Source organism: Protopterus annectens, chromosome 3.part0 (genome assembly GCF_019279795.1).
Source record: "Protopterus annectens isolate FY-2018-M chromosome 3.part0, PAN1.0, whole genome shotgun sequence".
Taxonomy (NCBI): domain Eukaryota; kingdom Metazoa; phylum Chordata; order Ceratodontiformes; family Protopteridae; genus Protopterus; species Protopterus annectens.
The window spans coordinates 456,516,246-456,543,765 of NC_056731.1; the positions used below are offsets into that span (position 1 = coordinate 456,516,246).

The following is a 27,520-nucleotide window of genomic DNA, read 5'->3' on the forward strand; positions in this document are numbered from 1 at the left end:
ATTTGAGTTATTTCCTAAATGGTTACTACTGTGTCAGCAAAGGTGTGTTAAAAGAATGCAATGAAAACTAAAGCTGAACAGCAGCACTGAATTTCCTTCCTTCATCTGATTTCTTTTCAAGGCAGAGGCTCAAAAACAAGTACTTTCCCTCTTAAACATAGGGGCTATTCCACCGGTACCAGAAGAGGAAAAGGGACAAGGTTTCTATTCCAGGCTTTTTCTGGTACCCAGAAAAGACAAATCATGGCGTCCAATCCTGGACCTGTCTACTCTAAATACCTTTCTGGAGATTCCAAAATTCAAGATGCTGACTCTTCACCAGTTACTTCCTATGCTAGGCAAAGATGCCTGGTTGGCAACTCTAGATTTAAAAGAAGCATACCTGTACATCCCAATCGGGGAATCTTGCAGAAGATAACTACGCTTCAAAGCAGGCTACTTGCATTATCAGTTCTCTGCACTGCCCTTTGGCTTGTCTACTGCGCCCAGGGTATTCACAAAGTGCCTGGCTCCAGTTATTGCATTTTGCAGGCAAAGAAATATTCAAATATATCCATACCTGGACGATTGTCTAATTCAGGCAGAATACCAGGGCATACTTAAATCTTCTGGCGTTTGTAAAAAGGGTTCTAACTTGTCTGGGGTACACCATAAAGTAAAAGAAATCACAGCTGGTACCCTGTCAACAGATTACATTCCTGGGTGCAAGCTTGAGTACAACTGCCCAGATGGCTTTCCTCACGTCAGAGAAGTAAATTCATTTGGTAACTTAATGCAAACAAGTGGCCACAAAAACCCTGCTAGACAAATACTGCAAGCCTTGGGGTTCATGGTTTCCTGCATTGCTCTAATTTCATATGCAAGACTGCATACGAGGAAACTACAGTGGTACTTAAAAAGTCTATGGGGTCAACATTGTCACAGCCTGGAAACAATGATTCCTATTATACTTTGCCTACGCCTGGAGTTCCTATGGTAGGCAGTGGCCTGCCATCAAAACAAGGGACTGCCATTCACACTACCCTGTGCCGCCCAAACCCTAACTACAGATGCATCAGACTATGTATGGGGGGGGCTCACCTGGCAGAAAAGTGCATTCAGGGCAAATGGAACCCAAATCAAATGCACCTACATAGCAATCAAAAAGAAATGTTAGCTGTACAGAATGCTCTGACAGCCTTCAAGGACTACATTCTTCCAGGACAACTAATGGCAAAGACGGACAACACCAAGGTTATGTGGTACATAAGCAGGGAGGTACACATTCCTACCCCCTCTGCAGACTTGAGCTACCACGTGCACCTACAAGCTCAATTCCTGCCAGGAAAATTGAATACACTGGCAGACGGACTAAGCAGAAAACTCATGGACCCACACCACTGGCAACTGGAACCATGGATTTTCAACATGTTGACAAGCAAATGGGGGAGCCCAGACATAGATCTATTTGCCTCCCCCCAAAACTACCAGTTGGACAAGTTTTGTACAAGGACTTCCCAAAAACAAGCCTGGAAAGTGGATGCTCTCTCCTTCATTTGGAAAAACCTATCCGTCTACACCTTTCCCCCTCTGCCTCTGCTCTCCAAAGTTCTGGTAAAAGTCAAACAGGACAAACCAAGAATGATTTTGATTGCTCCAGACTGGCCGTGCCAACACTAGTACCCACTCCTGCGCAGTGTGTCGCAAATATCTCCATAGCATCTGCCTCAGACCCCTTCCCTACTGTCTCAGCAGGAGAACAAATTCTGCACCCTCAGCTTCCAACATCGAACCTTGCAGACTGTCTAACCACTTAAATTCACCCTTATCATCCCTCAGCAAACCTGTGATGGATGTCATCTTGGAGGCGAAAAGACCTAGTACTAGAAAATCTTATGCTGACAAATGGAAAAGATTCTGTGCCTGGAACCAATCTTTAGGGATGAGCACAGCAGCACCCAATTTACGTCAGATTTTGCAATACTTAACTAAGATGCTTCACAAGGGCCTGTCTTTTTCCTTTATTAAAATCCATGCTTTAGCTATTTCAGCTCACTATAACACAGAACCACACTTTTCTCTCATCCTCTGCTCAAGCAGCATCTCAGAGGGGCAAAGAACCTGAGACCACCCAGGAGAGCTCCTACCCCTGCCTGGGACCTTAACTTTGTTTTGGAGAAGCTCACTCTACCTCCTTTCGAGCCAGCTGCTACTGCAGACTTAAAATTTCTTTCTTGGAAAACAGCCTTCCTTTTAGCAATCACTTCAGCTTGAAGGATATCGGAATTACATGCCCTTATGGCAGTGGAGCCTATCATCATCTTTCATGCAGACAGGGTATCGCTCAGGAAAAATCCATCCTTCATGCCCAAGGTGGTTTCCAGTGTGGCTCTTAATCCATCCTTTCATTTGCCAACCTTCTTTCCAATACACAGAACAAAGGGGAACGGATTCTGCATTCCTTGGATGAGCACAGACAACTTAGATTTTACTTGGACAGGACTAAATCTCAAGAAAATCTGAGCAATTGCTGGTAGCATTTGCTGTTTGGGCAGAGGGGAAGGCTATTTCAAAACAAACCATTTCAAAATGGATAAGCCATTACATTTCTGCTATAAGCACCATGGAAAACCTGTAACCCAGGGGATCAGATCTCACTCCACCAGGGCTGCATCTACTTCTGCAGCTATTCTCAGAGGTGTTCCTACCAGGGATATTCTAGAAGCTGCTACCTGGAGTTCTGTTCATACTTTCACCACACATTATCATTTACCAATTTTCTTTAAATCCAGAGATGGCTTTGACACTGCTTTCTTGCAGGGCCTTCTAGCTGGCCCTAATGCTGTATAAACTCCTCCTCCCAACCATAGCTGTGGGAATCTACCCAAATGGTAATGACTGCAACAGTGAAACACGAAGAACATAGTACAGTTGTGTACACTTATCATAAATGTAGATGTGCGAGTGTATTCACTGTTGCAGTCCTGGTTACCCTCCCTCCAGCCCCCTACATTTCTTTGGCTATACCTCTACTTTCCTTTACTATGCTTAAAAGCCTTTTTGGCATATTTGCTTTTGGTTGGCGGTATAATTTTGTTTTTTTAATTTTTTTATTTGCTTCCCATTAGGGGGGCACCTGACATCTGGGGCAAGAAAAACTGATGTAATGGCGTTTGCTGCATGTTTTATACCCCTGACAACCTGACGTCATGGAAGAAGGGGACAGCAGCCGACGCAGGACCCAAGACTTTGTTAATCACGCCGACTGAGGGCAACCTGCCAGCAGATTACCCAAATGTAATGACTGCAACAGTGAATACACTCGAACATCTATATTTATGGTAAGTGTACACAACTGTACTTTTTTGCCACCAGCCATTTGTTTGGGTGAGACCCTCTTGGAAGATGTCTACATCACTAGGGGGAATTGATGGCAGTGCCCATCTTTGTCATCTGCAAACTGGATCAGTCACAACCCACTGGTTTTGGCTTGCACCTCAGAAAAGTATGTCACAAACAGCAGAGGTCCCAAGACCTATCCCTGGGGTACACCACTTGTTATGGGTGTATTGCTTGAGGTAGCCTCCCCTATTTTGACTAGGTGGGTTATATCAGTAAACCAGTTTGCTACCCATCTGGTAACATATGGATTGATGCCTAGTTGAGAGAGTTTATCTATTATACCTGAGTGGGGAATAGTATTGAAAGCTTTAGCCAGGTCAAAGTAGGTGGTGTGCACAGTCTTCCCCTCGTCCATGGCTTTGGTGACAGTCTCAAAGAAGTCAACCAAACTTAACAGGCATGACCTCCCCTTGACAAAACCAGACTGTGTGGGATAGAGTGTTTGAAAGTTGCCAATGTCCTCCTTAATTAGGTCCATGATGATCCTTTTCATGGCCTTGCAAATTAGGCCAGTTAGGCTGATGGGTCTGTAATTTCCTGGATCGGTGGATGGTCCACTTTTGTACAAAGGGGTGACAGTGGCTGTCCTCCACTCAGCTGGGATGAAGCCAGTACCCAGGCTTTGGTTGAACAGCGTGCCTAATGGTGCTGCAAGTTCCTGCCTGAGTTCGTGCAGGATGCAACCTGGGATGTTATCGGGTCCCACGGAAGGCTGTATTTTTTTGCATTTGAGAGAGCAGTGATGACTTGCTCCTTAGAGATAAGGGGAAGGAGGCAAGTGTAAGGATGTTCTGATTTACTGATTGGGTGACAGATGGGTGAAGTTTTCACTGAACCTGTCTGCCAGCAAGATGGCTATATCTCTGGCATTTCTGTGTGGTGTCCTTGACCACCAGTTCTGAGCAGATCCGAGTGTTTCCTTTGAGATTGCGGACATATGTGAAGAAGCTCTTATGTGATTGTCTGGTAGATGTGGCCAGTTTGGACTTTAAGTTTGCTTTGGAGGATTTCACTAGTGCACTTATTTGCCGGTTTAGGCTAAGGAAAGATTGCTTCCAATTCAGCACCTTCTCCTTCTTTGTCCTGGACAGCAATTTGTTCCTTTTATTATAGAGTTTATTTAGTGCAGATGTCCACCAGACAGGTTTACTCTTCCTTGAGGGAGGATGACTTTGTCCTGTCTGGTATTCCTGATTCCATGTAACTATATAAATGCTTGTATAGTACTTTGGTGTAGGTTTGGACATATGTGCCAGTTCCTGTGGAGGAGGAGGGGGCTGTGAAACTTCCCATAAGCTGATTACAACTTCCTGAGGGAAGCTTTTTTGTTTGAACCTAGCTGGGGCTAGGTCAGGGGCGATGGTGACTTTGAAAGTGACCACTTTGTGGTCGGACCTTACCAAGGAGGATGATAAGTTACTATGCTGAGATGGTTCCATTTATCAAGGAATTTGCCTCCTGATGCAATTTAAACACGGACTGCACTCTGCTGAGAGTCATTTACTATGACCCTGTCTTCACTAATTTACAGTGAGAGTAATATGATATGTCCTCCTATTTTACTGTTGCAGTATTCATAACATGAAGGATTCCCTGCCAAGGGTGACCCATCGTCTGGTCAGTATACCAAAGCCTTTAACTACTTAGGCGTACATGAGATGTTCCACGTATGCTCTCCACATACATTAACCATAAATACATCGTCCGCAAGTACTATCAGAACTTCTCTGCTGCCAGTCCAAACGCCATATTCAGTTACCAGTCTGCACACCTGAATCGTTTCCTACTGTATCATGCCTTTTCAGATAAGTGCCCCATGTGGTCAGTAAATCCCACTGTAGGAGACAAATTCTACATAAGGATAGTCATGAGCAGTGCTTGTTCTGCGTAGGGTCTACTCACCATCATAAAATGTGTTCCATGTGCCAGGCCTTCGTGCTTAAAACTTTAAGTCTGCTTTCCTCTCTAGAGATTTATCTTGAAAACCAGCATCTTAAACTGTTAGCAAAAGATGCTATGGAGGGTATGTCTAGGTCTTTGCCGTTACCAGTGAAGAGAAAGGCCAAACAGCCTAGATGCGTCTCTTCAGCTGCACCTCTTGTATCGAACTTCTCTCTCGAGGCCGATGAAGGCTTGGAGATCCATCTGCTCCATGCATCAGATTCCTTTGGTGGAACTGGTTCAGAGGCCACTATGGAAACTAAGACAGGCACATCCTGGGAGGCTTTGCAGACATCCACTTTGGATTCACAGGGGGAACTGAGACTCATTATTTCAGAAGGCCCTTGAGGGATCCCTCAAATATTAGTTAGGGAGGATGTCCTGACTACTGTTGTGAAGTGTAAGCCAACGTCGGACCCTTCTACTTTCTATATGGCGAAAGTGCACCTTAAAAAGTAACAAAAGACAAAGCATACCACTTCAGCCAAAGATCCAGAAAGTGAATGGCAGAGTTATACCCAGGGCTTATTTAATGCCCCTATGGCACTTAAGCCACCTTCTGGTGTTTGTCCCCACTCCGCCTTGGACATTTTCAACACAGAAGAGAATTAGGAAACAGGATTCTTCTGATTAAGATTTCTGTTCACCTGATGAATGCTTAGCCTATTCCACTCAGATTACATCTCTGGAGTATGGTTACCCAGAAGAGGAGTTTTATGGCACTCACTCTCCTTTTGAAGAGCTTACCTTTGGAGAAAGTATTTCCAAAATGAGGGAGTTTTTCAAATGGGATAGTTCCTAAGTTAGTGATATGCAGAAGAGGTACTGTGATCTACTGCAAATGGAGTCTCCTCCTCCTTCTGCTGTTCCTCCAGTTCTGCCTGCAGTATTGGATGCTTTCTTTTCAGCATCCCATTCTCCAGATTCACATCCCCCAGCCGCTAAGGAACCAGATCTCTTTTACAAGGTGCCAGAGGACAGCAAGTTTCTTTTTAGATGTCCATCAGCTGATCCTTCTGTGGTGTCTGGCTTTGGATAAACCTTCCAGATTGCTGCCATCTACTACACTTCTCCCTTCAGATAAGGAAAGCAGGACTTTGGAAAGGCTAGGGAAAAAGGTCTACCCTTCTGCCACATTAGCTTTCTGAGGTATAAATTACCAGACCCCTATGACCAGGTATGCTTTGGCTCTTTTATAACAGGCCACACCAGTCATTTCTGATCTTCCTGAGTCGTAAGGGAAGATTAGTACCTTGTCCTTACTAGGAGCTTCTTCTCGGGTTGCAAGGCATTCAATTAAGTGGAGTTATGATGCAGCAGAAGCATCTTCTAGGGCAGCTGCATCAGGCTCTGTTTTGAGAAGGTATTCATGGTTAAGACTTCAGCCACTGCCAGATGACATTAAAGCTAAGTTACTTCCTCTGGATAACTCAGTTTTTTTTGGGTCTACTGCGGCTGACTTATTTAAGTCTTTGCAGTAGAAAGGTAAAGAGCTGCAGGGTTTGAAACACAGTTTTGTCTCATTTGTTAAGTTTCATAGACGTTATCGTTTCAAAGACCGTCTTTGTGCATAAACAAGGCTTGTACTCAACCATCTAAGTCTAAAAAGGTAGAAGGAGGCCCCCCCCCCCCAAGACTACTTATTCTGCTGTTACACAGAAGCAGCCCTTTCCTGACTAGCTATGTAGTCTGATTACCATTCTTGCCACAGCCCTATTCCTGTTTCCCTTCATCTTTCTCTGTTTCTTTCGGCTTAGGAAAATATCACTCAGGACACACGTGTTCGTTCTATTACTCAAAAATGTTACTTCATGGTCTGTAAATCTTTACCTCCATTCCTGGCCATTCCACAACCATGCCAGGAACATCTGCATTTATTCCAACAGGTGCTTCAGGGCTTGTTGAGTCAAGGAACTGTTCAGGAGGCTCCACTTAAGCATAGAGGAAGAGGGTTTTATTCCAGGATGTTTCTGGTGCCCAGGAAGGATGGTCCCTGGAGACCAATTCTGGACCTTTCTCACCTCAACACCTTCTTGAAGGTGCCTTCTTTCCACATGCTGTCCCTTCAGACCTGATTTCCTCTCATTTTTCCTCAGGGTTTTATGGCATCACTGGATATCAAGGATGCTTACTTTCTGATCTGTGCTTTAAAAAGTTTAAATTGCATTTGCCTTCTGATTTTTACAGTTTTTGCACTTGTTTATATCAATTTAAGTCGTTTTTGTGTTGTGTAACTGTTGTAGGCTACACACTAAAGTGCGCTAGCCTGTTTATAGCATTTACAGTGTTTTCTGTGTGTTTTTCTGCTGTTTCCTGAAAAAAACAAAAAACAAAACAAAAAAAATTCTCCTTTCCCACCTTTGCTGAACTAGATTAGTCCAGATTTCAGGTTTTGCTGAATTCCGGACTGTGGTATAGTTTCCTGTGTTGCCCATATCCTTACTTGGATAGGAGGAAGCTTCTCTATTCACCAGTGAGAGTGGGGAGCTTTGAGCAGCCTATCTGTCCCTGGAGGAGTGGTCTCAGCCCTGAAACCTAGTAGCTTATTGGCCATTTTGGGTCAATTCCTATCTCTCTGTTTCCCTGCTTTAAACCCAGCATTTGCACAGTTTTGCACAATTTTGCGAATAGAGCAGCATCGGACAGCGCCGCTTAAACGGGTTTAAAGTATTCCCGGCTCCACAAAGTCTGCTCTTCAATTTTTCCCTTAGAACTGTTCCAAATCTCAAAGTAAGCACTCTATTTTCATTCTAAAGCCCTGCAGTTGCTCATATAAGTAATCTTATAAGTAAGCACTAATAAACTAAAGCACTACACCCTCTTATACTCCCTTAAAGTACTTGGCTCCTTATTGGTCCTTTTTGATCAGTCAAAAAGTAGTTCCTTATACTATTCTGGCATGTCCAAAAGTCAGTTTCGGGTTTACTCTCCAGTCCAGCTGGTGAATCTGGGAATCTTGAGCCAATGTTACAACTGCCCTATGTACACAGACCACCCTCTCCTCCTCCCAACAAGCTCAAATATGTGAGAGATGCAACTATATAGCCAAACTGGAGGCTGAGTTCTCTCAACCCAGTACTGGCGCAGTCAGGTGGAGAAGGTAACCACACACCACAAATCCAGTCTCACATATACCTATTGCAACAGCAAACCAAACACACAGACACACAAAAACATACTCAGAGGCTCTAAATAAAAATCTTCCCAAGCAGCAGAGACCTCCAAAGCAGACATCCAAGCAACCGCTACCCCACAACAATACCCACGTATCACATATTTCACAAAGTCAGTGTGCCACACAGTCGCAGCCCTTAAGGCTAAACAACACACGTAATACACTTGTAATAGGTGACTCTATTGTCAGACACACTGACGTCCCACTCACCAGGCTGAACAAGGAGAAGGTCACTGTAAGCTGCCTGTTGGGTGCCAGGATCCGCCACATAACACAAGCACTTGGGTCACTCCAAAGCAAGTACAAATATGACTCCATCGTTGTCCATGCTGGTGTGAATGACCTGAGACGTACCTCCCTGGACTACATGAAAAGAGACATAGAGGAGCTCTCTGATCATGTAGCCCAGGCCGGTATGACCCTGACCTTGAGTAGCATCTTACCCTCCCCAAGAATGATGCCACAGTATAAAGACAAAATGATCAATTGTAACAATTGGCTAAAGTATTGGTGTCATTCAAAGGGGATCCAGTGTCTGTCAGCCTGGGATGACATGCTCGACAAGCCACTCTGCTTCGCTAGGGACGGCTTGTACCTGTCACCCCTGGGCTTTCGAATATTGGCTAAGGCTCTTGCCACCCCCATAGTGCCTTTTTTAGGCAAGGCTCAAAAGACAAACCCACCTCAATAGACATCACAAGGAAAAAGAAACTAAGGATAATGCTGCTCAACGCCAGAAGTCTAAACCTCAAGATGCACGCACTCGAGGCTCTCCTCAGTATGGAGAATATCGATATCTGTGCAGTAGCAGAAACCTGGTTCAAGGCTCCCGAGAGCACCCCAGCACTATCAGGTTATACCTCATACCATGCTCTTCGGCTCCAAAACTCAGACCGAACCACAAAAGGAGGGGGGAGTATCCATATTCATCAAAGATACCCACACCTCCTGGTTAGTTGCACTGCACGAAGCATCGGAGACCATCCATGTGCAACTAACAGTGGGCAAAACTGCCTTTCAGTTTGTATCCTGCTACAGACCACCCTCCCAAACTGGGGAACCCCTCTCCGCTTTCCTGAAAACACTGGAGAATATGAAGGTCTCTCCAAACACCATCATATTGGGTGACTTCAACTACCCAAACATAAACTGGGAGCACTACTCAAGCCCCAACACCCTCACCCAACGCTTCCTAGAATTTATAAACTCAAATGCTATGGAACAACTGGTCACCACTCCCCCAAGAGGGGAAAACATATTGGACCTGATCATCACCAACATGGGGACTACATGTTCCATACCAGAGGTATACCCCTCATTGGTAAGATCTGACCATAAATTAATCTCACTGGACATCCATATCCCGTCTTCACCCCCAGCCAAGGAAACCATGGTGAAGAACTTCTCAAAAACAAACTTCACAATTCTCAAAACTGAGGTGGAAGCCTTCAAAGCCCCCGGGCCAGTGGAAAATATGGCCCAAACCCGCCGAATCCTTTACAAATGCATTCTATGGACACCTACAGGAATGCATGGATCGTGCTATCCCAAATAAAACCAAGACTCACTCCTCCAAAGGCAGGGGACCTGTCTGGTGGACGCCAGCCATAAATAAGCTATACAACAGAAGGAGAAGCTACTTACATGATAGAGCAAAATCCCAAAAAGGGAAGGCATCTCTGATCAGTACTAGCAAGAAACTACGATCCCTCATAAAATTATCTAAGGCCAGCTTCGAAAGAAAAATTGCACAAGACGCTAAAGATAATCACAAGGCCTTCTTTATGTCTGTCAGGAACCTGGGTGGCAACTCCCAGATATGCTCTGAGTTAGTGCAAAATGACAAAAAATACACTGAACCCACAGACATTGCCAATATCCTGGCAGACAGGTTCAGTGCAAACTTCTCCCCCCCTTCCCCCCAAAAAGAGCAAATGTCTATCCCAACAGAGTGTAGCCTCCCTGACATCAAAGGTGCACAGGTGAGAGCTGCCCTCTCCAAAGCAAAAAACACAGCATCAATGGGACCGGATGGTGTCCCGGGCTGTGTCTTACATGAGCTCCAAGAAGAACTGAACCCTCACATAAAGTCACTGTTCAGTCTCAGCCTTACTACAGGATATGTACCCAAGGAATGGCGTACAGCAACAGTGGTCCCACTCCACAAAGGTGGTGCCACAACGGACCCCGGAAACTATCGCCCTATAAGCCTGACTAGCGTGGTCTGCAAAGCTATGGAGCGCATCATCATGGAACTCATAAACAAAGACATTGGGAACCTCCAAACACTGGATCCTACCCAATTCGGCTTTAAGGGCAGGTCTTGAATCTTGAACCTGGTCGACTTCTTTGAAACAGTCACCATGGCCATAGATGAAGGGAAGGTAGTCCACACAGCCTACCTGGACCTCACAAAAGCCTTCGACACAATACCCCACTCGGGCATCATAAATAAGCTCACGAGCTTAAATATCAACCCCTATGTCACAAGATGGGTTGCAAACTGGCTCAGGGATAGAACCCACATGGTCAGAATTGCAGGTGCCATGCCAGACTCTAAACCAGTTACAAGTAGCGTCCCACAAGGCTCAGTCCTGGGACCTCTCTTGTTCGGTATATATTTCTCTGAGGTACAGGCTAACACGGGAGGACTACGGCTGACCAAGTTCACAGATGACTGTAAACTGGGTGCCATAATCAACTCACCGACTGACAAAAGCATCCTCCAAAAGGGTCTCACAGAGAAGGATAACTGGTGCCAGAGCCATGGCCTAAAGCTAAATGCCAAAAAGTGCATTGTTTTTCCCAAAGGGGATGACTAAGTGCCCACAAATTACCACATAGGTGGTAATCCATTAAGTACGGAAGAAGTAATTAGGGATTTGGGGACCCAAGTGGATAGCAATCTCTCCTTTGACAATCACATTGCCAAAGTGGTTAGAAAGACCGTCTATATAGCCCACCTTATCACGAAAGGGTTCACATCTAGATCGAGAGGTCATTGTGCCCCTCTACTCATCACTCATCAGGCCCATAATTGAAACAATGCCCCATTTGTGATTTACCTTACCCAACACCTGCAGCAACTGGAAAGACCCCAAAAATACCTCACCAAGAGGATCAAGGGACTCAAACAGATGCCCTACGCAGTTAGGCTAAAGAAACTCCAGCTCTACTCAGTTGCTTACCACCTATTCAGAGGCGATCTGTGCCTGACGTATAAAGCCATGTCCAAACCAGAATTAATGGACATGCTCCACCTCAGGAAATCCAAATCCCTTAGAGCTACACGCTCTAGGGACTTAAACCTCAGCACAGAAATAAACAGGACATGCTGGAGGGACAGATTCATATCCCATAGGCTCCCCTCACTCTGGAACAAAATCCCAATCCATATTAGGCAGAGCCCCTCAATGACCCTCTTCAAGAGAAATCTTGATGAGTGGATGGGAGATCGTAGGTTTACCCCTGGGATCTCTTCTGTGTCCCTACTAGACAGAGGCACAGTAAACTAACCTTAAAAGGGCTATCTTCTGTGACCTACTATACAGAGGCACAGTCAACTAATCTAAAAGGGTGGCGAAAGCCAATCACACTCTAACTAGGCTTATAAATGCCCTAGGGCAGATAGCCTAGTATCAACCTATGAACATTCCTACTCATCCCCTTGACAGAAGTGTTTTACATTTCTCTGTTTCTTCCTTGCATTTTCAGTTCTCTGCTTTGCCCTTTGGACTTTCTACTGCCCCAAGGGTATTCACCAAATGCCTAGCACGTGTGATTGCCTTTTGCAGGCTTCAAGACATCCAAGTTTTCTGTTACTTTGATGACCACCTACTTCAGTCATCTTTCTAAGAGATCTTGCTGCATAACATACACTTCACTATCTCCCCTTTACAAAGCCTGGGGTTCACCACAAACTTCAGTCATCCCTCACCCCTGCTTGGGGGTCAGGTTTTCCTGGGGTGCAGGATTCATATGCTGGCCTCCCTTCCCCCTCCAAAGGTTCAGTCACTCATTTATTTATTCCAAAGTACCCTTCTGCTAGGGAGTTCCACAGACCTTTGGGTTTTATGGCATCCACTATCCCAGTGTTAGTTAGCCATACTTCACAAGAGGAAGTTTCAGTGTTTCCTGAAAACAGTATGGCTGCAGCATGCTCATCCACTACAGGCTTTGGTTTCCCTTCTTCCTTGTCTGAAGAAAGGAGCTACACTGGTGGATTGCAGGTGGTCCTGAGCCGCGGTCTCCCTCTGCATCCTCTTCTACACTCTCAGGAGCTGTTCTTGGATGCTTCAGATGTAAGTTGGGGAGCAGCCTTTGGCTTCATGAAGGTACAGGGGGTTTGAGCACTTTCCCAAAAAAAGGAGCACATCAACAGCAGAGAGATGAGTGCTTCTGCTGGCCCTTCAGGATTTTCATCCTCTTATTCTTCAGGTCCTCTCAAAATGTTTACTGACAATTCCACAGTACTCTGGTATGCAAACAAGAAGGGAGGACAAAATCTTACCTTCTTTACAGGCTAGCTGTCATGGCATGGGAACTTGCAGTTCAGTATCGGGTGACTCTTCAGGCAGTGTGCATCTCCTCCAGTCAAAATCATGTGGCAGACATTGAGCAGATCCTTGACTCAGTCCAGTGAATGGATGCTTCACAGGGGTGCGTTTCTGGATATAGTTCATTGGTGGGATACTCCTCAAGTAGATCTTTTTGCCTCGCCTCTGAACAGACAATGTCCTGTCTTGTGCCAGAGTCCTAGGTCCTCTGGTTTGGAAGGTGGATGTCCCATCCTTCTCTTGGAAGGGGATGTTTCTTTATGCATACCCCCCTCTTCCTCTCATTCCAAAGGTCCTGTTCAAGATTCAGCAGGACCAACCAAAAATCTTGCTGTTGACTCCCTTTTGGCCAAGACAGCATCAGTTCCCTGTTCTGCTGCATTTAGCCAAGGGACCCTCATCACAAGTTACCTCACAGGATAGACCTTCTCACACAAGACAAAGGATCTCTTATTCATCCCCACCTGTTAACGTTGCAACTGACTCTGTGGATAAGATTTTGATTCCTTTCAGACAACTTTGTTATGAGGACGTGCTTAGGGTTTTGCAGGAGGCCAGAAAACCCAATATTATAAAATCCTATATCTAAATGGAATAGGTTTTCTGTCTGGTGTCTTTCGCATACCTTGAATCCATTGACTGTGGATGTTCCATTGGCTCTTATTTGTGTGAGTTGCTCAGTGCTGGATTGGCCTATTCCTCTGTCAATGCCCACTTGTCAGCTGTTTCTGCTTGTCTGCCTTTATCTCCTCCTTTAGCATTTAGGTTTGAGACTAAACAATTCTTCAAAAGCATCCTACATATCGCACCTCCAAGGAAGCCTGTTCCTCCTACTTGAGATCTTAACTTTGTTTTGGAAAAATTGACTTTGGCTTCTTTTGAGCCTGCAGCTGCAGCTTCTTTGCAGCATTGCTCTTGGAAGACTTGACTTCAGCTAGAAGGGTGTCTGAGCTGCAGGCTGTTATGGCTTATCCTCCTTTTCTGGTTTTCCATAAGGACAGGGTGTCCTTGTGTACTAACCCTTCTTTTATGCTCAAGGTTTTGAATGAGTTGTCACTTAATCAAATCCATTCATTTGCTCACCTTTTTCCCTTCTCTGTAATCTCCTAGTGCAAAGGTATTGCATACCTTGGATTTGCGTAGGAAACTTAGCCTTGGTTTTACTCCATAAAACCTATCAGGAAGTCTGATCATCTTTTTGTGTTTTTTTTTTTTTTTTTTTTTTCCATCCTAGATCTTTGGGATTGCCTGTTTCCAAGCAGACTGTTTCCTCTTGGTTTTCTAAGGCTGTTTATTTTTGTTATGTTTCTCATGGTAAGGCCTCCCTTTTCTGTTAAGGCACACTCTACTAGAGCTGTGGCTTCTGGAGCTTTCTAAAAGGGTTTGGACACTAACTTCATTCTTCAAGCAGCTACTTGGAGTTCTGTGCGTACCTTCACCAAACACTATAACTTGGATGGAATCTGCAGAGCTAAGGCTGGTTTTGTTAGGGCCATTCTGCAGAATAAGCTGTAGTAGTCTCCCTCATGTTAAGAATACTGCAGCAGTAGAAAAGGACATAGCATAGTTGTCTAAAAACTTACTATAATGACAGATGTCCTCTCCACTTTTGCAGTATTCTATCCCTCTTTCCTGTCCTCTTAGTTTTTTTTTCTCTTGTGGATGTGTGATTCACTGCTTTGTTTCCATGGAACTGGTTTTCCGTCTGGGGCATTCATTTCTGAGGATAGTATTCACTTTTGTGACTGACTTAAGCAGAGAGCATATGAGAGGCATCTCACTTACTCCTAAGTAATTGAAGGCTTTGGTATACTGGCCGGATGTCTGGTCTCCCTTTCCAGGGAATCACTCATGTTATGTATACTGCAATAGTGAAAAGAAGGGCATCTATTGCTATGGTAAGTTTTTACACAATTGTACTTTCCTGCTTTTTAGAACTTCATTGGCAAAAGTATAGATGCATCTTTTTAATTTTTATTTCCTTTGTTTTTTTTTGTTAGTGGTCATTTTTGACATAGCATTTAAAGTGCATTTTAATGATGGGTTCGAGAGCGTAGTTGATGATTGCTGCCCCCCCACTCACAGTGGTTCCAAGTCACAGCTTCTAGCTAGGGTATGAAATTTATCATCTGTGAGTAACTGATTATACTCAGACTGAGGTGGCTAGTGTTGCAGTTTTATAATGAAAATCTGCTTTATTAAATTTAGCATATTACACACAACGATATAACATTTTCTATAAGCCTGTCAGTTTGTGCATGTTTAAGAGGAAAATGGACAAAACAAAAATCCCATCTTCCAAAGTTGAGAACTTCAACTGGTAAATGCATGTTGTGAAATTGTCTCCAGCCAAGACCCATGTCAAGTAGGTACTCGCTACCTAAGAAGGATATCTGCGTATTACCATCACCCTGCTTATCTGAATATTGCAGCCAAGGTAACTATTTAGTGATATGCCACATCATAGTTTGAGCCATAGTCAAGCATGCATCCATAAAACAGAGGGTCTGTCTGCTTCCATTTTTTAAACAATCAAAATTAGATTAATCAACCCTTGTTTAATCACCATATCAGGCCTGGAAAAAGTTCAGGTATTAGTCATAAACTACCTTGTCATATGTAACCCAGCATTTTTTGAAGGACTCTTTAATTTCACTAACTCAAGTTATTGCTAAGAAATATGAAACCAGAAGCCTGAAACTCTGCTTCAGCATCTCCAGCAAGATTCATTTGCCCCAAATGTGGCTTTAAAAATAAAGCCTGGGGTCTAAAATTTTTTGTGAACTTGTGTAGATGAAAGGTCTTCTATTGTCTGGGATTGGTTGCATATTTTTAGGTAAGACAAAAGTTTCTCCAAATGTCGTCAGTTTGGATTTTCATTGTGCTCCCCAGTTTTGAACAAAGTTTTTTCACGATGAATTTAAACATCTTTAAGGATTACTGACCACTTTTTTCCGTTAACCTACTTCTTGCTTAAGATCAAATAAAAATCTAGACTGTGCTCTATGCTTTCTTAAATTATACCCCAAAAGCTGTATAAACCCCCCCCCACCCCATCACCTGGCTCCATGATATACAGCAGGGGGTGTCCAACCTTTTTGGTTCAGGAGCCACTACAGTCCAGGGGGCAGTGTATCATTCTTGCCAAGATTTGAGAGCGATGTTACCACGACCAACATGTATGTGTCCATTCAAAACAGTTGTTATAGGACCAGATAGAATGGCCATGGACCAGATAAAATGGTTCGGTAGGTCAGATTGTTCCACCTGTCGGACACCCCTGATTTAGAGAGATGAAACTGGACGAACTGGAATAGCTGATGTGGGCACACCTGTCCTGACGAGAGGTGTACACATGCATTACTAGGCAGAGTGGCCATGCTTGCCTCTGCAAAGCCACTTTCATGAGAAGACCTTTATGGCAGTGTAGGCTGAAGTCTGCAGGGGAAGGCATAATGTAGCCCTTCACATGAACCACTGGAGGGGGGGGGTGGGCTGAGGCGAGTTGTTAATCAGAGCCCCCAATTTTTGTCTTAATGATGGCCTCTGAATTTGTCTGTAACTGTGCAAACTAATTAGAGAACCAATGGTTGACAGGAAGTGGAGAATAAAAACTGTATATAAATGAAATACAAAATGGATTCAACACCAACTGTTGCTCAGGTCTGAAGCTTTGAAAGGAATTCCAGTTTGTTGCTTCTGTTTGTTCACCTCCTTAGAACTTCAGAATGCAGTTTGGCTACATCATTTAAATTATTCCCAGCAATTCTAAATGTTCATGGCCCAAGAGGAAGAGTTTCCCAACAATCTTTAAATATATTTAGATAAATGTCCCAGTCTTTACTAATTCTTAAGTAAATTGCATGGATTGCATTATCTCACCTCAGATTCTTAATGAAGTAATATCTTCCACACCTTTACGATATGTGGGTGTGACCAGTCAAACTCAGCTGAGCTTCCCTCCAGTACAAATGCAAGTTGGGAATTCCAGAGCATCCTTCTCTTGAGGCAGTTAATTTATTGAATGAGAGAATAGCCTTTCTCTTTCCCACATATAATGTATGGTTATACTATCTGTAGATAGCAAAAAGCATCCTGATGGAGCAGTAGGACTAGTCTAAAAATGATAGAAGCATAAAGGGAGAAGTATTTTTACTTATTGAGCCTGTATCCAGTTCTAACATTTAAATTGTTATTGCTACTGGTTTAACAGATGATGTTAAGTTGTCAATCTCGCCTTCATTGTTGCTGGATGGGTTCAGAGCTGATCCTCGGCTCCGACTCTGCACTTGCTAAGCTCGAAAGTCACTTTTACCAGCTCGAGGCAGCCCCATATCCCATGATGCAAGGCGGTAATTACCCAGATCTCGTTTGCCGCTTCGCTAATGAGGTCATCTTTTTTACCAGCTCCTGGTAAGTGATGTTATATTGCTATTTGTGAAGAAATTTAGACCCAATTCCCTAAATTTTATTCTTTATAGTCTTTTTAGTGAATCCTTATTTACTTAGCTCCATACCCTTTCTCCTCAACCCCTTATTCTTAAGTTTCTAGTGTTTGGGCCTTAGGCCTTACCCTCCCTTACAGTTCCTGTCAGGATTTTCCTCAGGTGTGGGTGTTGTGTTTCACAGTTCTAATTTTGTTTATTAGTGTCTTTCTGTCTGTGTGTGTGTGTGTGTGTGTGTGTGTGTGTGTGTGTGTGTGTGTGTGTGTGTGTATTTTAGGACTCAGACATGTCCAAAGTGTGACTCGTGCTGTCAGAAGATGTCTCTGACAGACAGTCACACTTCTTGTATTTATTGCCTGGGACCCCTACACCTGCAGGACTCCTGTGCTATCTGTCATTCCTTTAGCCAGAGAGTCCTGCAGGAACATAGAAATAAATTGATCCTCAGGGGTCTCCTTAAGCCTGAGAGCTCGCCGGCTAAGGTCAGCTCCGGGAAGCCCTCTAAGCCTTCCAAGACCCAGGCTTCGGTGTCCAAGTCTGTGGTCTTGGTTCAGACTCCGCCAGAGTCGACATCGGCTCCGTCCGGAGCCGATCCTTCCTTGTTGGAAGCTTCAGTTTCGGCACCGTTCGGCACCGATACCATGGCTTCGGCACCTGTGTCGGCTCCGGCTGGAGCCGACACCCTTGCGTCGAAGCATGTCTCTGCTCCGGCTGGAGCCGAGATATCTTTGTCTCCACTCGGAGCCAACAAGTTGTCAGCTCCGCCTGGAGCCGAGGTTTCTTCGTCTCCGATGGCTCCGTCCAAAAAGAGGTCTAGATCTCCTTCTTTGGAATCTATACACTCGGCTCCAGCCTCCCCCCTGCTTTCGGAGCGGAGCCATCGGAGCCGATCATCGAGGTCTTCCAGGCTATCAGACCATGACTTAGAGAGAGTGGTGAGTAGGCTATTAAAATCACAGGCACTAGCCCAAATGTCCATAGCCCGTCTCAACAGACGACCGCTATTCTACACCCTCCTGAAATTCCTCCTTCGACTCTCCCACAGAGTTCGGAGCCGGAGATTATTGGTACCGTGACTGTTGCTGCTTCGGAGCCGATACCACACCTTTCGGCTCCATCGTCCTCGACTCCTATCTCCTTCTTGAGACCTTCCTTGGAGGGATCCGGGCATCGGGCTTCTCTGGTCAGTTCCGAGGGGGCGAGTGGCATCGGACCCGTGTCCGACCCCGTTCTCCCTCTCGGAGCTTCGGTCTTGGTGAGCTCGGCCCCGACATCTGCTTCGGAGCCTTCCCTTTCGGTGGGACCAGGGATCCCTGTTTCTTCGAAGCGGGATCTCTCGGCCCTCCCTGGGAGAGGAGCCTTCGAGGTGATGAGGTGTGTGCTAGCTCCTGAGCTTAGTCAGCAGTCGGTTCCTTTAGCTCCTCCCTCTAAGGTGCCTGTAGATACCTCTTCCCGCTCTCTTGCTCCCGGACCCAGAGATCCATCGCCCCAGGTCTCCCCATTGGGAAGAACTTCCTCTTCCGAGGTTTCTCCTGATCCTTCAGGTGAACCCCCGCGTAAGAGGACCTGCAAGAGGAAGCACTTAGACTCCCCTGAGTCTACAACATCGGATACCGATTTGGATGAGTCGGAGGGGTCCCCAAGATCCCCCTCTGAGGATGTCTCCTTTTCAGACATCCTTGAGCTCCTGAAACAGAGGGGGAACTGGCCCTCCATTAACTCCTCCAAGGATGAATCGGTATACCTGGAGGCTTTTGGATCTCGACCCTCCACCTCCTGGGTGTCTCCGCCTTTCGACCCTCTCATGGAGGTCATAGCTCGAAAGGCGTGGGCATCTCCTGATTCGGTGGAACCAGCCCCCAGGAGACCTTCAAAATTTATTACGGCCCCCGCTGAAAAGCAGTTTCTTACTAAAGGTGTCCCGGTTGATGCCATGGTGGTGGCGGCCGCCACCAAGAAGGAACTTGCAGATCCTTCCGTGCCAGTCCATCCTCCTAACAAGGAGTCTAGGACCATGGACAGGTATGGTAAGCGGATGTTTTCCTCAGCGACCTTTGCTATGCGTTCGCTGAATTATTTGTCTCTTCACCAGACTTCAAAGGGACATCCTTAAAGAATTAGGTGAAGTAGTACAGGATCCTTCAGCAGCAGGGGCTCAGGAAAAGATTGCCTCTCAGCTGGGAATCCTTAATTCCATAACCAACTCCTCCATGCGGCTCATTTCTTTTGCAGCCGATGGGGCGAGTAGAGCTGCAGGCACAGGAGTGGCTCTCAGGCGTCAGTCCTGGATGCGGCTCTGTAATTTTGCAGACCCCTTTAAGGCGTCCTTCACAAACTCTCCCTTTGATGGGTCAACATTGTTTGGCCCTCAGGTGAAGGACACTTTGACCAGGTGTGAGCAAGACGGCAAGACTCTCTGCCATAGGAGTCCGTTTCTCCACCCCTTCTAGGCCTTATCCCAAAGGTCAGAAGGGAGGGAAGATGTGGTTCCGAAAATCTCAGGGAGTCATGCCGGAGGCACGTGGTCAGTTTACCCCCAGAGGCAGAGGGGGTAATAACAATAGACGCCACCCTAGGGGCAGAGGGGTTCCGCAGAACCAGGGCAGTAGAGAGCCTCTCTCTGACGAGCCCTTCCAGCATCCCTGAGGTGTTGCCCGACTGTCCACCCTTGGAGGCAGTCGGGGGGAGATTGTCGCTGTACCCAGAAGCCTGGTTTTCCCTCTCTCAAGACAGATGGGTACAGTCGATCATATCCGAGGGTTACAAGATTCCTTTCGAGGAAAGCCCCTTCCCTCAGACAAGTTCCCTTCCAGACGTTCCACCCGGTCTAAGGGAAATTGCAAAACTAGAGGTTTCAAAGCTTCTAAAAAAAGGGCCGTCCAGCCAGTTCCAACAGACCATTTAGAGTCCGGAATCTACTCAAGGTTCTTTTTGGTTCCCAAAAAGACGGGAGACTGGAGACCAATATTAGACCTCAGCAGGCTCAACAAGTCTGTCAAAAAGACGAGATTTCGGATGGTCACACTTCAATCGATTTTGCCCTTTCTGGGCAAAGACAACTGGATGTGCTCCATAGACCTTCAGGATGCGTACTATCACATAAAAATCCACAGACGCTCCAGAAGGTTTCTCCGCTTTTGTCTGGGGACCAGTCATTTTCAATTCAGAGCCCTGCCCTTTGGTCTCACTACAGCCCCCAGAGTGTTCACCAAATGCATGGCAGTGGTCATGGCTCACCTGAGATGTCAAGGATTCCAGGTGTTTCCATATCTCGATGACTGGCTCCTCTCAGCCACCACCAGGCATCAACTTCTCCAAGCCAGAGATTACACCCTACGTCTCTGCAGTCAGTTGGGAATTTCGGTCAACTTCGAAAAGTCCTCCTTATTGCCCTGCCAATCTATTACCTTTATAGGCGCAAATCTAGACACTACTCGGATGTCAGCAAACCTAACAAGTCAGAGAATCCTAGATATCCAAAACCACGTTCGGATCATCCTTACCAGCAAAAGGGTACAAGCCAGGTTGGTCCTGAAAGTGTTGGGCCTCATGGCGGCTGCCATCACACTTCTTCCTCTGGCCCGTTTTTACATGCGTCTCCTACAATGGATGTTGTTCACACAATGGTCCTTCCAGCAGCTTCCCATGCGTCACAAGATCCTGGTGACACAGACCTGCAAGAACCATCTATCCTGGTGGATTTCCTCTCCTCTAGTCCATCAGGGCAGATCATTTGTTCCCCCAGCCCCGGTAGCCACGGTCACTTCGGATGCCTCCCTGATTGGGTGGGGGGGGGGCATTATCAGGGCAGGATGGTTCATGGCACGTGGCAACCGTTCGAATACCACCTGCACATAAATGTCCTAGAGATGAGAGCAGTGCTTTTAACGTTGCAAGCCCTCAACGACTTTCTTCCCTTAGGAACTATTGCAGTTCACACGAACATGTCCGTGGTGTGGTACATCAACAAACAGGGAGGAACCAAGTCCTATCCCTTGTGTCGAGAGGCTCTCAGACGTTGGCAATGGGCGATCTCCTCTCATCGGTTTCTGGTAGCAACGCATATCCCTGGGAAAACCAACATAATAGCGGACAGATTGAGCAGAGCTATACTCGTGCCTCACGAGTGGTCTCTCAAGCAATCCATAGTGGAGGAGATTTTTCAGAAGTGGGGCCGCCCATGCTGCGATCTTTTTGCTACACCTCAAAACAGCAAATGCCCAGACTTCTTCTCTCTCTTCCCACTTCCGGACATCCCCCCAGAGACGCTCTTACCCAAGATTGGCCCCAGGGACTCCTTTATGCTTTTCCTCTCTTTCCATTGATACCACAGATATTCCAGAAAGCTACCGTTTTGAGAGCCAAAATGATTCTCATTGCCCCTTACTGGCCTCGACAAATTTGGTTCCTGTTCCTTCACCGCCATCTCTTGGTGCAGCCTTGGCATCTGGACCCAGCTCCAGATCTTCTGACCCACCAGTCGGGTCAACTGCACCGGTCCGTTCCTTCCCTCAACCTCACAGCTTGGTTGCTCCACTTCCTTCCTTAGCCAGGCTTCCTATGATCTCTAACCCCGTTAGAGACATCATAGTAGCTTCTCTTAAGTCCTCTACCAGGAGGATTTACTCTAGCAAGTGGAAACGCTTCTCCCTTTGGGCAAAATCTAAGAACATAGATCCATTTACTGCCCCTATTCAGTCAGTCTTGGATTTTCTAGCGGAAATTTTTCACTCGGGTTCTTCGTCTTCCACAGTCAAAGTTCAGTTGGCAGCAATCTCGAACTTTCATGTCGGATTTGCAGACCACAACATTGTCCCATAAACTTTGTAAAGCCTTTCTCAAAGGAGTGTTCCTTCTTAAGCCCCCTGTTATGGATCCTCCACCACAGTGGGACCTAAATTTAGTGCTGACATCCTTGATACTTCCCCCTTTCGAGCCGGCTGCTTCATGTTCATTAAAGGTTCTTTCTTGGAAGACACTCTTTCTTGTCGCCATTACCTCGGCTAGAAGAGTGTCTGAACTTCATGCCCTCTCTGTTCGTCCCCTTATTTGGTCTTCCACAAGGACAGAGTATCCTTGAGAACCAATCCATCCTTTTTGCCCAAGGTTGCTTCTAAGACAAATTTAAACCAATCCATTGATCTTCCTGTATTTTTTCCAAATTATTCTAACAGGGCGGAACAAAAATTACATTACCTAGATGTTCACCGCCAACTCAGATATTACTTGGACAGACCGAAGCAATTTAGGAAGTCTGATCAGCGCTTCCTTTCTTATGCTGAAAATAAAAAAGGTCTCCCTGTTTCTAAAGTGACCTTATCCAGATGGCTATCTTCCACCATTTCTGACATTTATCAGCTTAGGGGCAAACATCTGAGCTCAAAACCTAAAGCACATTCCACAAGAGGACTAGCCACTTCTACAGCCTTTCAGGCTGGGCTACCCTTAGATACTATTTGTGCAGCAGCCACTTGGGCCACTCCTCATACCTTCGTTTCTCATTACAAATTGGATTTGGCCTCCAGGGACAGGGCAAGCTTTGGTTCAACTGTTCTCAAGAGTCTGTTCCATTGAGCCACCCAGGACAGAGATGCTAGGGACGCGGTCCCATCCAGCAAGAATGAAGGCGAGATTGACAACTTAAAATTTAGAAGTTATGTACCTACCATAACGTTCCATGTTAGTTGTCTTCTCTTGCCTTCTTTCTTGCGTCCCTCCCTCCTGTCCCCCTAGCCTGGACAGACCTTGATCTCCCTTTTTCTCTGGAAGATTCTTCTTCCTTGGACACCAGTTAGTTCTTGTCCTTGATTACCTGGTTTCCCTTTACAGCCTTTTTAGGTTAGTTGTTCCTCTTTCCTTAGTGGAAAGTTTTATAGGCAGTTTTTCCTCTAGATACCAAACGAGATCTGGGTAATTACCGCGTTGCATCATGGGATATGGGGCTGCCTCGAGCTGGTAAAAGTGACTTTCGAGCTTAGCAAGTGCCGAGTCGGAGCCGAGGATCGGCTCCGAACCCATCCAGCAAGAAAGAAGGCGAGAGAAGACAACTAACATGGAACGTTATGATAGGTACATAACTTCTAATTTTGTTTGGCCATGTGGTGGATAATAATGTGCGTCTTACATCTAGTTATTGCTGTCCACTTCTTAATGGCTTTCCACAGCCAAAGACCGTCTAATGTAGATAATGCTGTGATAAATGCTAGAACAAAGTAAAACACTATTTTATAATAAATGTTTATTGAGAGACTGCAAAAATCAGATGCAGGTAGGAAACCAAGAAAGATATTGTTTTTGTTTTATATGTGAGGTCTTGAGGTTTGATTTTAAAAGGCAGGAAAAACATTTGTGAGAAAAAAAAATGACGTGGACAGTTTTTTTTTGGAGTAAGTTCTAATTATACAGCAAGAGGCTAATTATTCTTACAGAACATGACTTTCAGAAGGTAAAAATGAGTACATGCTTGGAAAATCCTGCATTAGTCACCGAAAACATTTTGGCAGCTGTGCTCCAGTAAAGGTCACTGCCTACAGAAGATGCAAAAATCACTGTTAAATTTTCAATTTAAGTGATAACCCCCTCAAATAACTACAAATTTATATATATATTGTATACATTTGCAGAATTGCAAAGAAGCATGTGTTCTTGTTAAATGTGTGTTCGGAAAGAAAGCTGGCAGCAGGAGCAGTCATTGGGATTCACTGTACAGGTGTACTGATGTACAGGAGAGCTTGCCTTGTGTCTCAGAGGCAATGAACAGTGAATGTATATGGAAGCAGTATGAAGTACCAATGGACTTTATTTAAGAAAAAGGTACGACATTTCTTTTTTAAATGTCTTCTAGCATTATATCATGTGCAGGTGTATCTGTGGTTGGCTTTATCTGGTCACGAGGACATAGTCACATCTGTAATGGATGTTGTATCTTTCGGCTTTTCCCGGTTAGGGGTCGCCACAGCGGAACTCTGGTCCCGTAATGATTGGCAGTAGATTTTTACATACCGAGTTGCCAGCCCTGACGCACAACCTTCAACGAAGGTACGCCCATTCACACATGTCTCCACACACAAGACGCTTTAGCTGAGAATCGAACAGGACAATGTCTTACAGTGAGGCGGCAACGCTACCGCAGCACCACCACCGCAGTGTCACATCTGTAACATTGCTTAAACATTAAACAGTTGCTTTTTTTAAGCTAAGAGCAAAGGCAACACTAAGTAGCTGAAGTGCGAGACTAGTCATCTCACTAGTAGTGCACATTTAGTTACTTTAAGTTTTGAATAATGACCTATCCATTTACCCTGCCTTTGTCACAGTAGTGTATGTCTAAGCTGTACGTGTCCTTACCTGCATGATTAACAGAAGGTAAGGAATAAACATGAACAGTCATAACAGAAACATTTTTAGTTGTAAAGTAAGTTGTGCGATTCTTAAATTATTTTCTTTACATATGACACGGTTGGTGTCAGATACGATTAAAAAACCTTGCAGTGAGAAAAAACTGACATTTGGATGGCGATGCCCTTTAATTACGAGTAATTCATGGGTTTGTTGAATGGAGATAGCCTTATGTTTTTAAGTTCTGAACTGAAAAAAATGATTGTATTTTTAAGAAGTGAGATAGGGGTCTAGACCTCTTGTCTGTCTGAAAGGCTGGGGAGCTTGAGCGATCTGATTATCGCTGCAAGTACATTTGCGCTCCATTTATGGATAATGGGCTACTTCTACATTTCAAACTGCTTTTGTAATCTTTAGCCTCCATAGATTTGAATGGTTGTAGAATATAAGTTGGGATTTTACAAGATTATTGAATGTTCCAAGGCCTGGACATGTTGAACAGTCTGTAAGCTTATGTAGTTAACCTAGCAAATTAGCTAGATTTTCCACTCTGTGGGTTTGTTATTCCAGTAGATGCAGTTTGTCACATGCGTGTTTTTGTATGGCTAGTATGTATATCCTGTATCCTAAAATTAGTTAACGTTTTCCTTTGGGAGGTGGGTTGAGGTCAGATGTTCCACAGTACAGCCATGTCAAAAACCTGATACTGTGAAGGGTAAGTGTGCTGCAGACATCATATCTCTGGTTATAGTAGTATTGAATTGTTCCTATTAATGGGGGTGAGGTCAAGTTAAGGCACTTTATAAAAAGTGAAGTGTTAACGTAAAAATACTTTAGGCACATTTGTAATTTTTTTGTTTTGTTGCACATTTTTAGGTAGTTTGTTCAAAACCCGTTGTACCAGTTGTGGTCACGTGAATGAAAATCATCGGAGTCCGATATGTCCTGCTTTAGAAGGCAAAGGGTAATAAGATCTTTTTTTTGAGTGATTGGCATATGTTGAAGTCTGCTGTTCTTGATTGTAAAATGTGCACATTCCTCATTTTTATGGGCTCTCTGTTACCAAAAGGAAGAATTGTTATCAGAAGATAAATGAAAATATTAATTTGTACCAAGCTGTTTTGTTGACCTTGATAATTCCACACATAAGCAGTAAGTCTTGAGCAAGGGTGTAAGTGGCAAGAGTGTTAACATTATACCTTACAGTCCCTGTACACATTAGTATCTGTACTATGTATATCTTTTTGTTATATTTTTCTTAGAAAATGGCCACATACATTTTGTGTGTATTCTGCAGTCCAATTTAGTTTAAAGCATATATTTTGATTTATATTTGGATATAAAAACATTTACTTTTCTACAAGATTACACCTTTTGAATTGTAAAGTGATCAAAAGACTTTCTGTATGGCTTCTGGCCAGCATAACTGTTGCCTGTAGTAATCTACTTGTGTAACTTGAAAACTGAATAGGGGGATATCTAATGGAAGATGGAGCATTAGTATTAAATGTAATTTAGTATTGTTTGTCTTAAGGGCTGTTCCTTCAGTATGCTGCTTTTTTCCTTGTTAATTGTGGTGAATCAATGGTAAGGACTGCAGCTTGGCAACCAAGCTGATGGGACTGTTCTTTATTACTAATATTTAGATAGGAAGCGTAATGAATCTTGCTAGAAGCCTAGGTAACAACACTGCTGTACTGCAGCTGCATTTTGGGCGAAGCAGTCTTTTTGGTAGACAGTGTGAATTTTGGTTACAGTTGGTGGATCACTGGTTTCTGGAAGCATTGAGATGGATTCCTTGTGCAACCACTTTGATGCAACACCCCTTTAGATAGTACCTGTGTAACCTAGGCAGTAGGATCCAGAGTATACTCAAGGGTCTTTATAGTGCTAAACGAGACCATGAATCTCAGTAGTCTAATGTAAGTGTACATGTTAAGAAACCAGAATTCCAGATGGTTACAGGGTAGTCCATTCTTCCACTACTACATGAAGGAGATTGGATGTGGTCACCCGACCTTCAGGATCCTTACTGCCACATGATCACAAAGCAGTCCAAACTGTTCTTCCACTTTTAACTGGAAAACAGGCATTACTAGTTCTGAACATTGCCCTTTGGTCTGACCACAGCCCCCCCCAGTGCTCACCAAATTCATGTTGCAAGTCACAGCGCATCTCAGGCTGCCGGGGTTCTTTCTTTCTATTTCTAGTTGACTGGACTAGCTCCTGCATGCAGATGCAAAGGAATCATTGATTCTGGCAAGAGATTTACTTGTCAGTCCGTGGGAATCTCTGTAAAGTTTGAAAAGTCAAGTCTGGAACCTTCTCAGTCCTTGACATTTATAGGCTGTAATCTAGATAAAACAATGCAAATAGCAAAGTTCCCAGACATAAGGCTGATCTCCTTCAGGCTACAAGATTTAGAGTCCTGAAATACTACACTGCTCCACCTTCCACAATTCTGTGCACATTAGGCATCCTCGCATCCTCCGCAACGTGTCTTCTGCATGCCAGGTATGATATAGGACTCCTTCAATGGAAGTTCAGTGTTCATTGATCTCAGTCTACACATCTACTTCACCAGCCCATAAAGCTGTTTTCAGTTAGTTGCAACAGTCTTCTATTACCATCGGATACAGTTACCATGGATGCCTAATCTTTGGGGTAGAGATGATTACAAATGG

At 44.7% G+C, this 27,520-nt stretch overlaps 1 protein-coding gene across 1 annotated transcript in view; it reads left to right on the forward strand.

The window, feature by feature from the left end:
• SIRT5 (sirtuin 5) overlaps window positions 1–27,520 on the forward strand; it is a 615,922-nt gene that overhangs the window by 48,220 nt on the left and 540,182 nt on the right. The window contains exon 2 of the mRNA XM_044064885.1: window positions 25,713–25,800. Within this exon, the coding sequence (XP_043920820.1) occupies window positions 25,713–25,800 (88 nt within the window). The remainder of the gene's footprint in view (window positions 1–25,712; window positions 25,801–27,520) is intronic.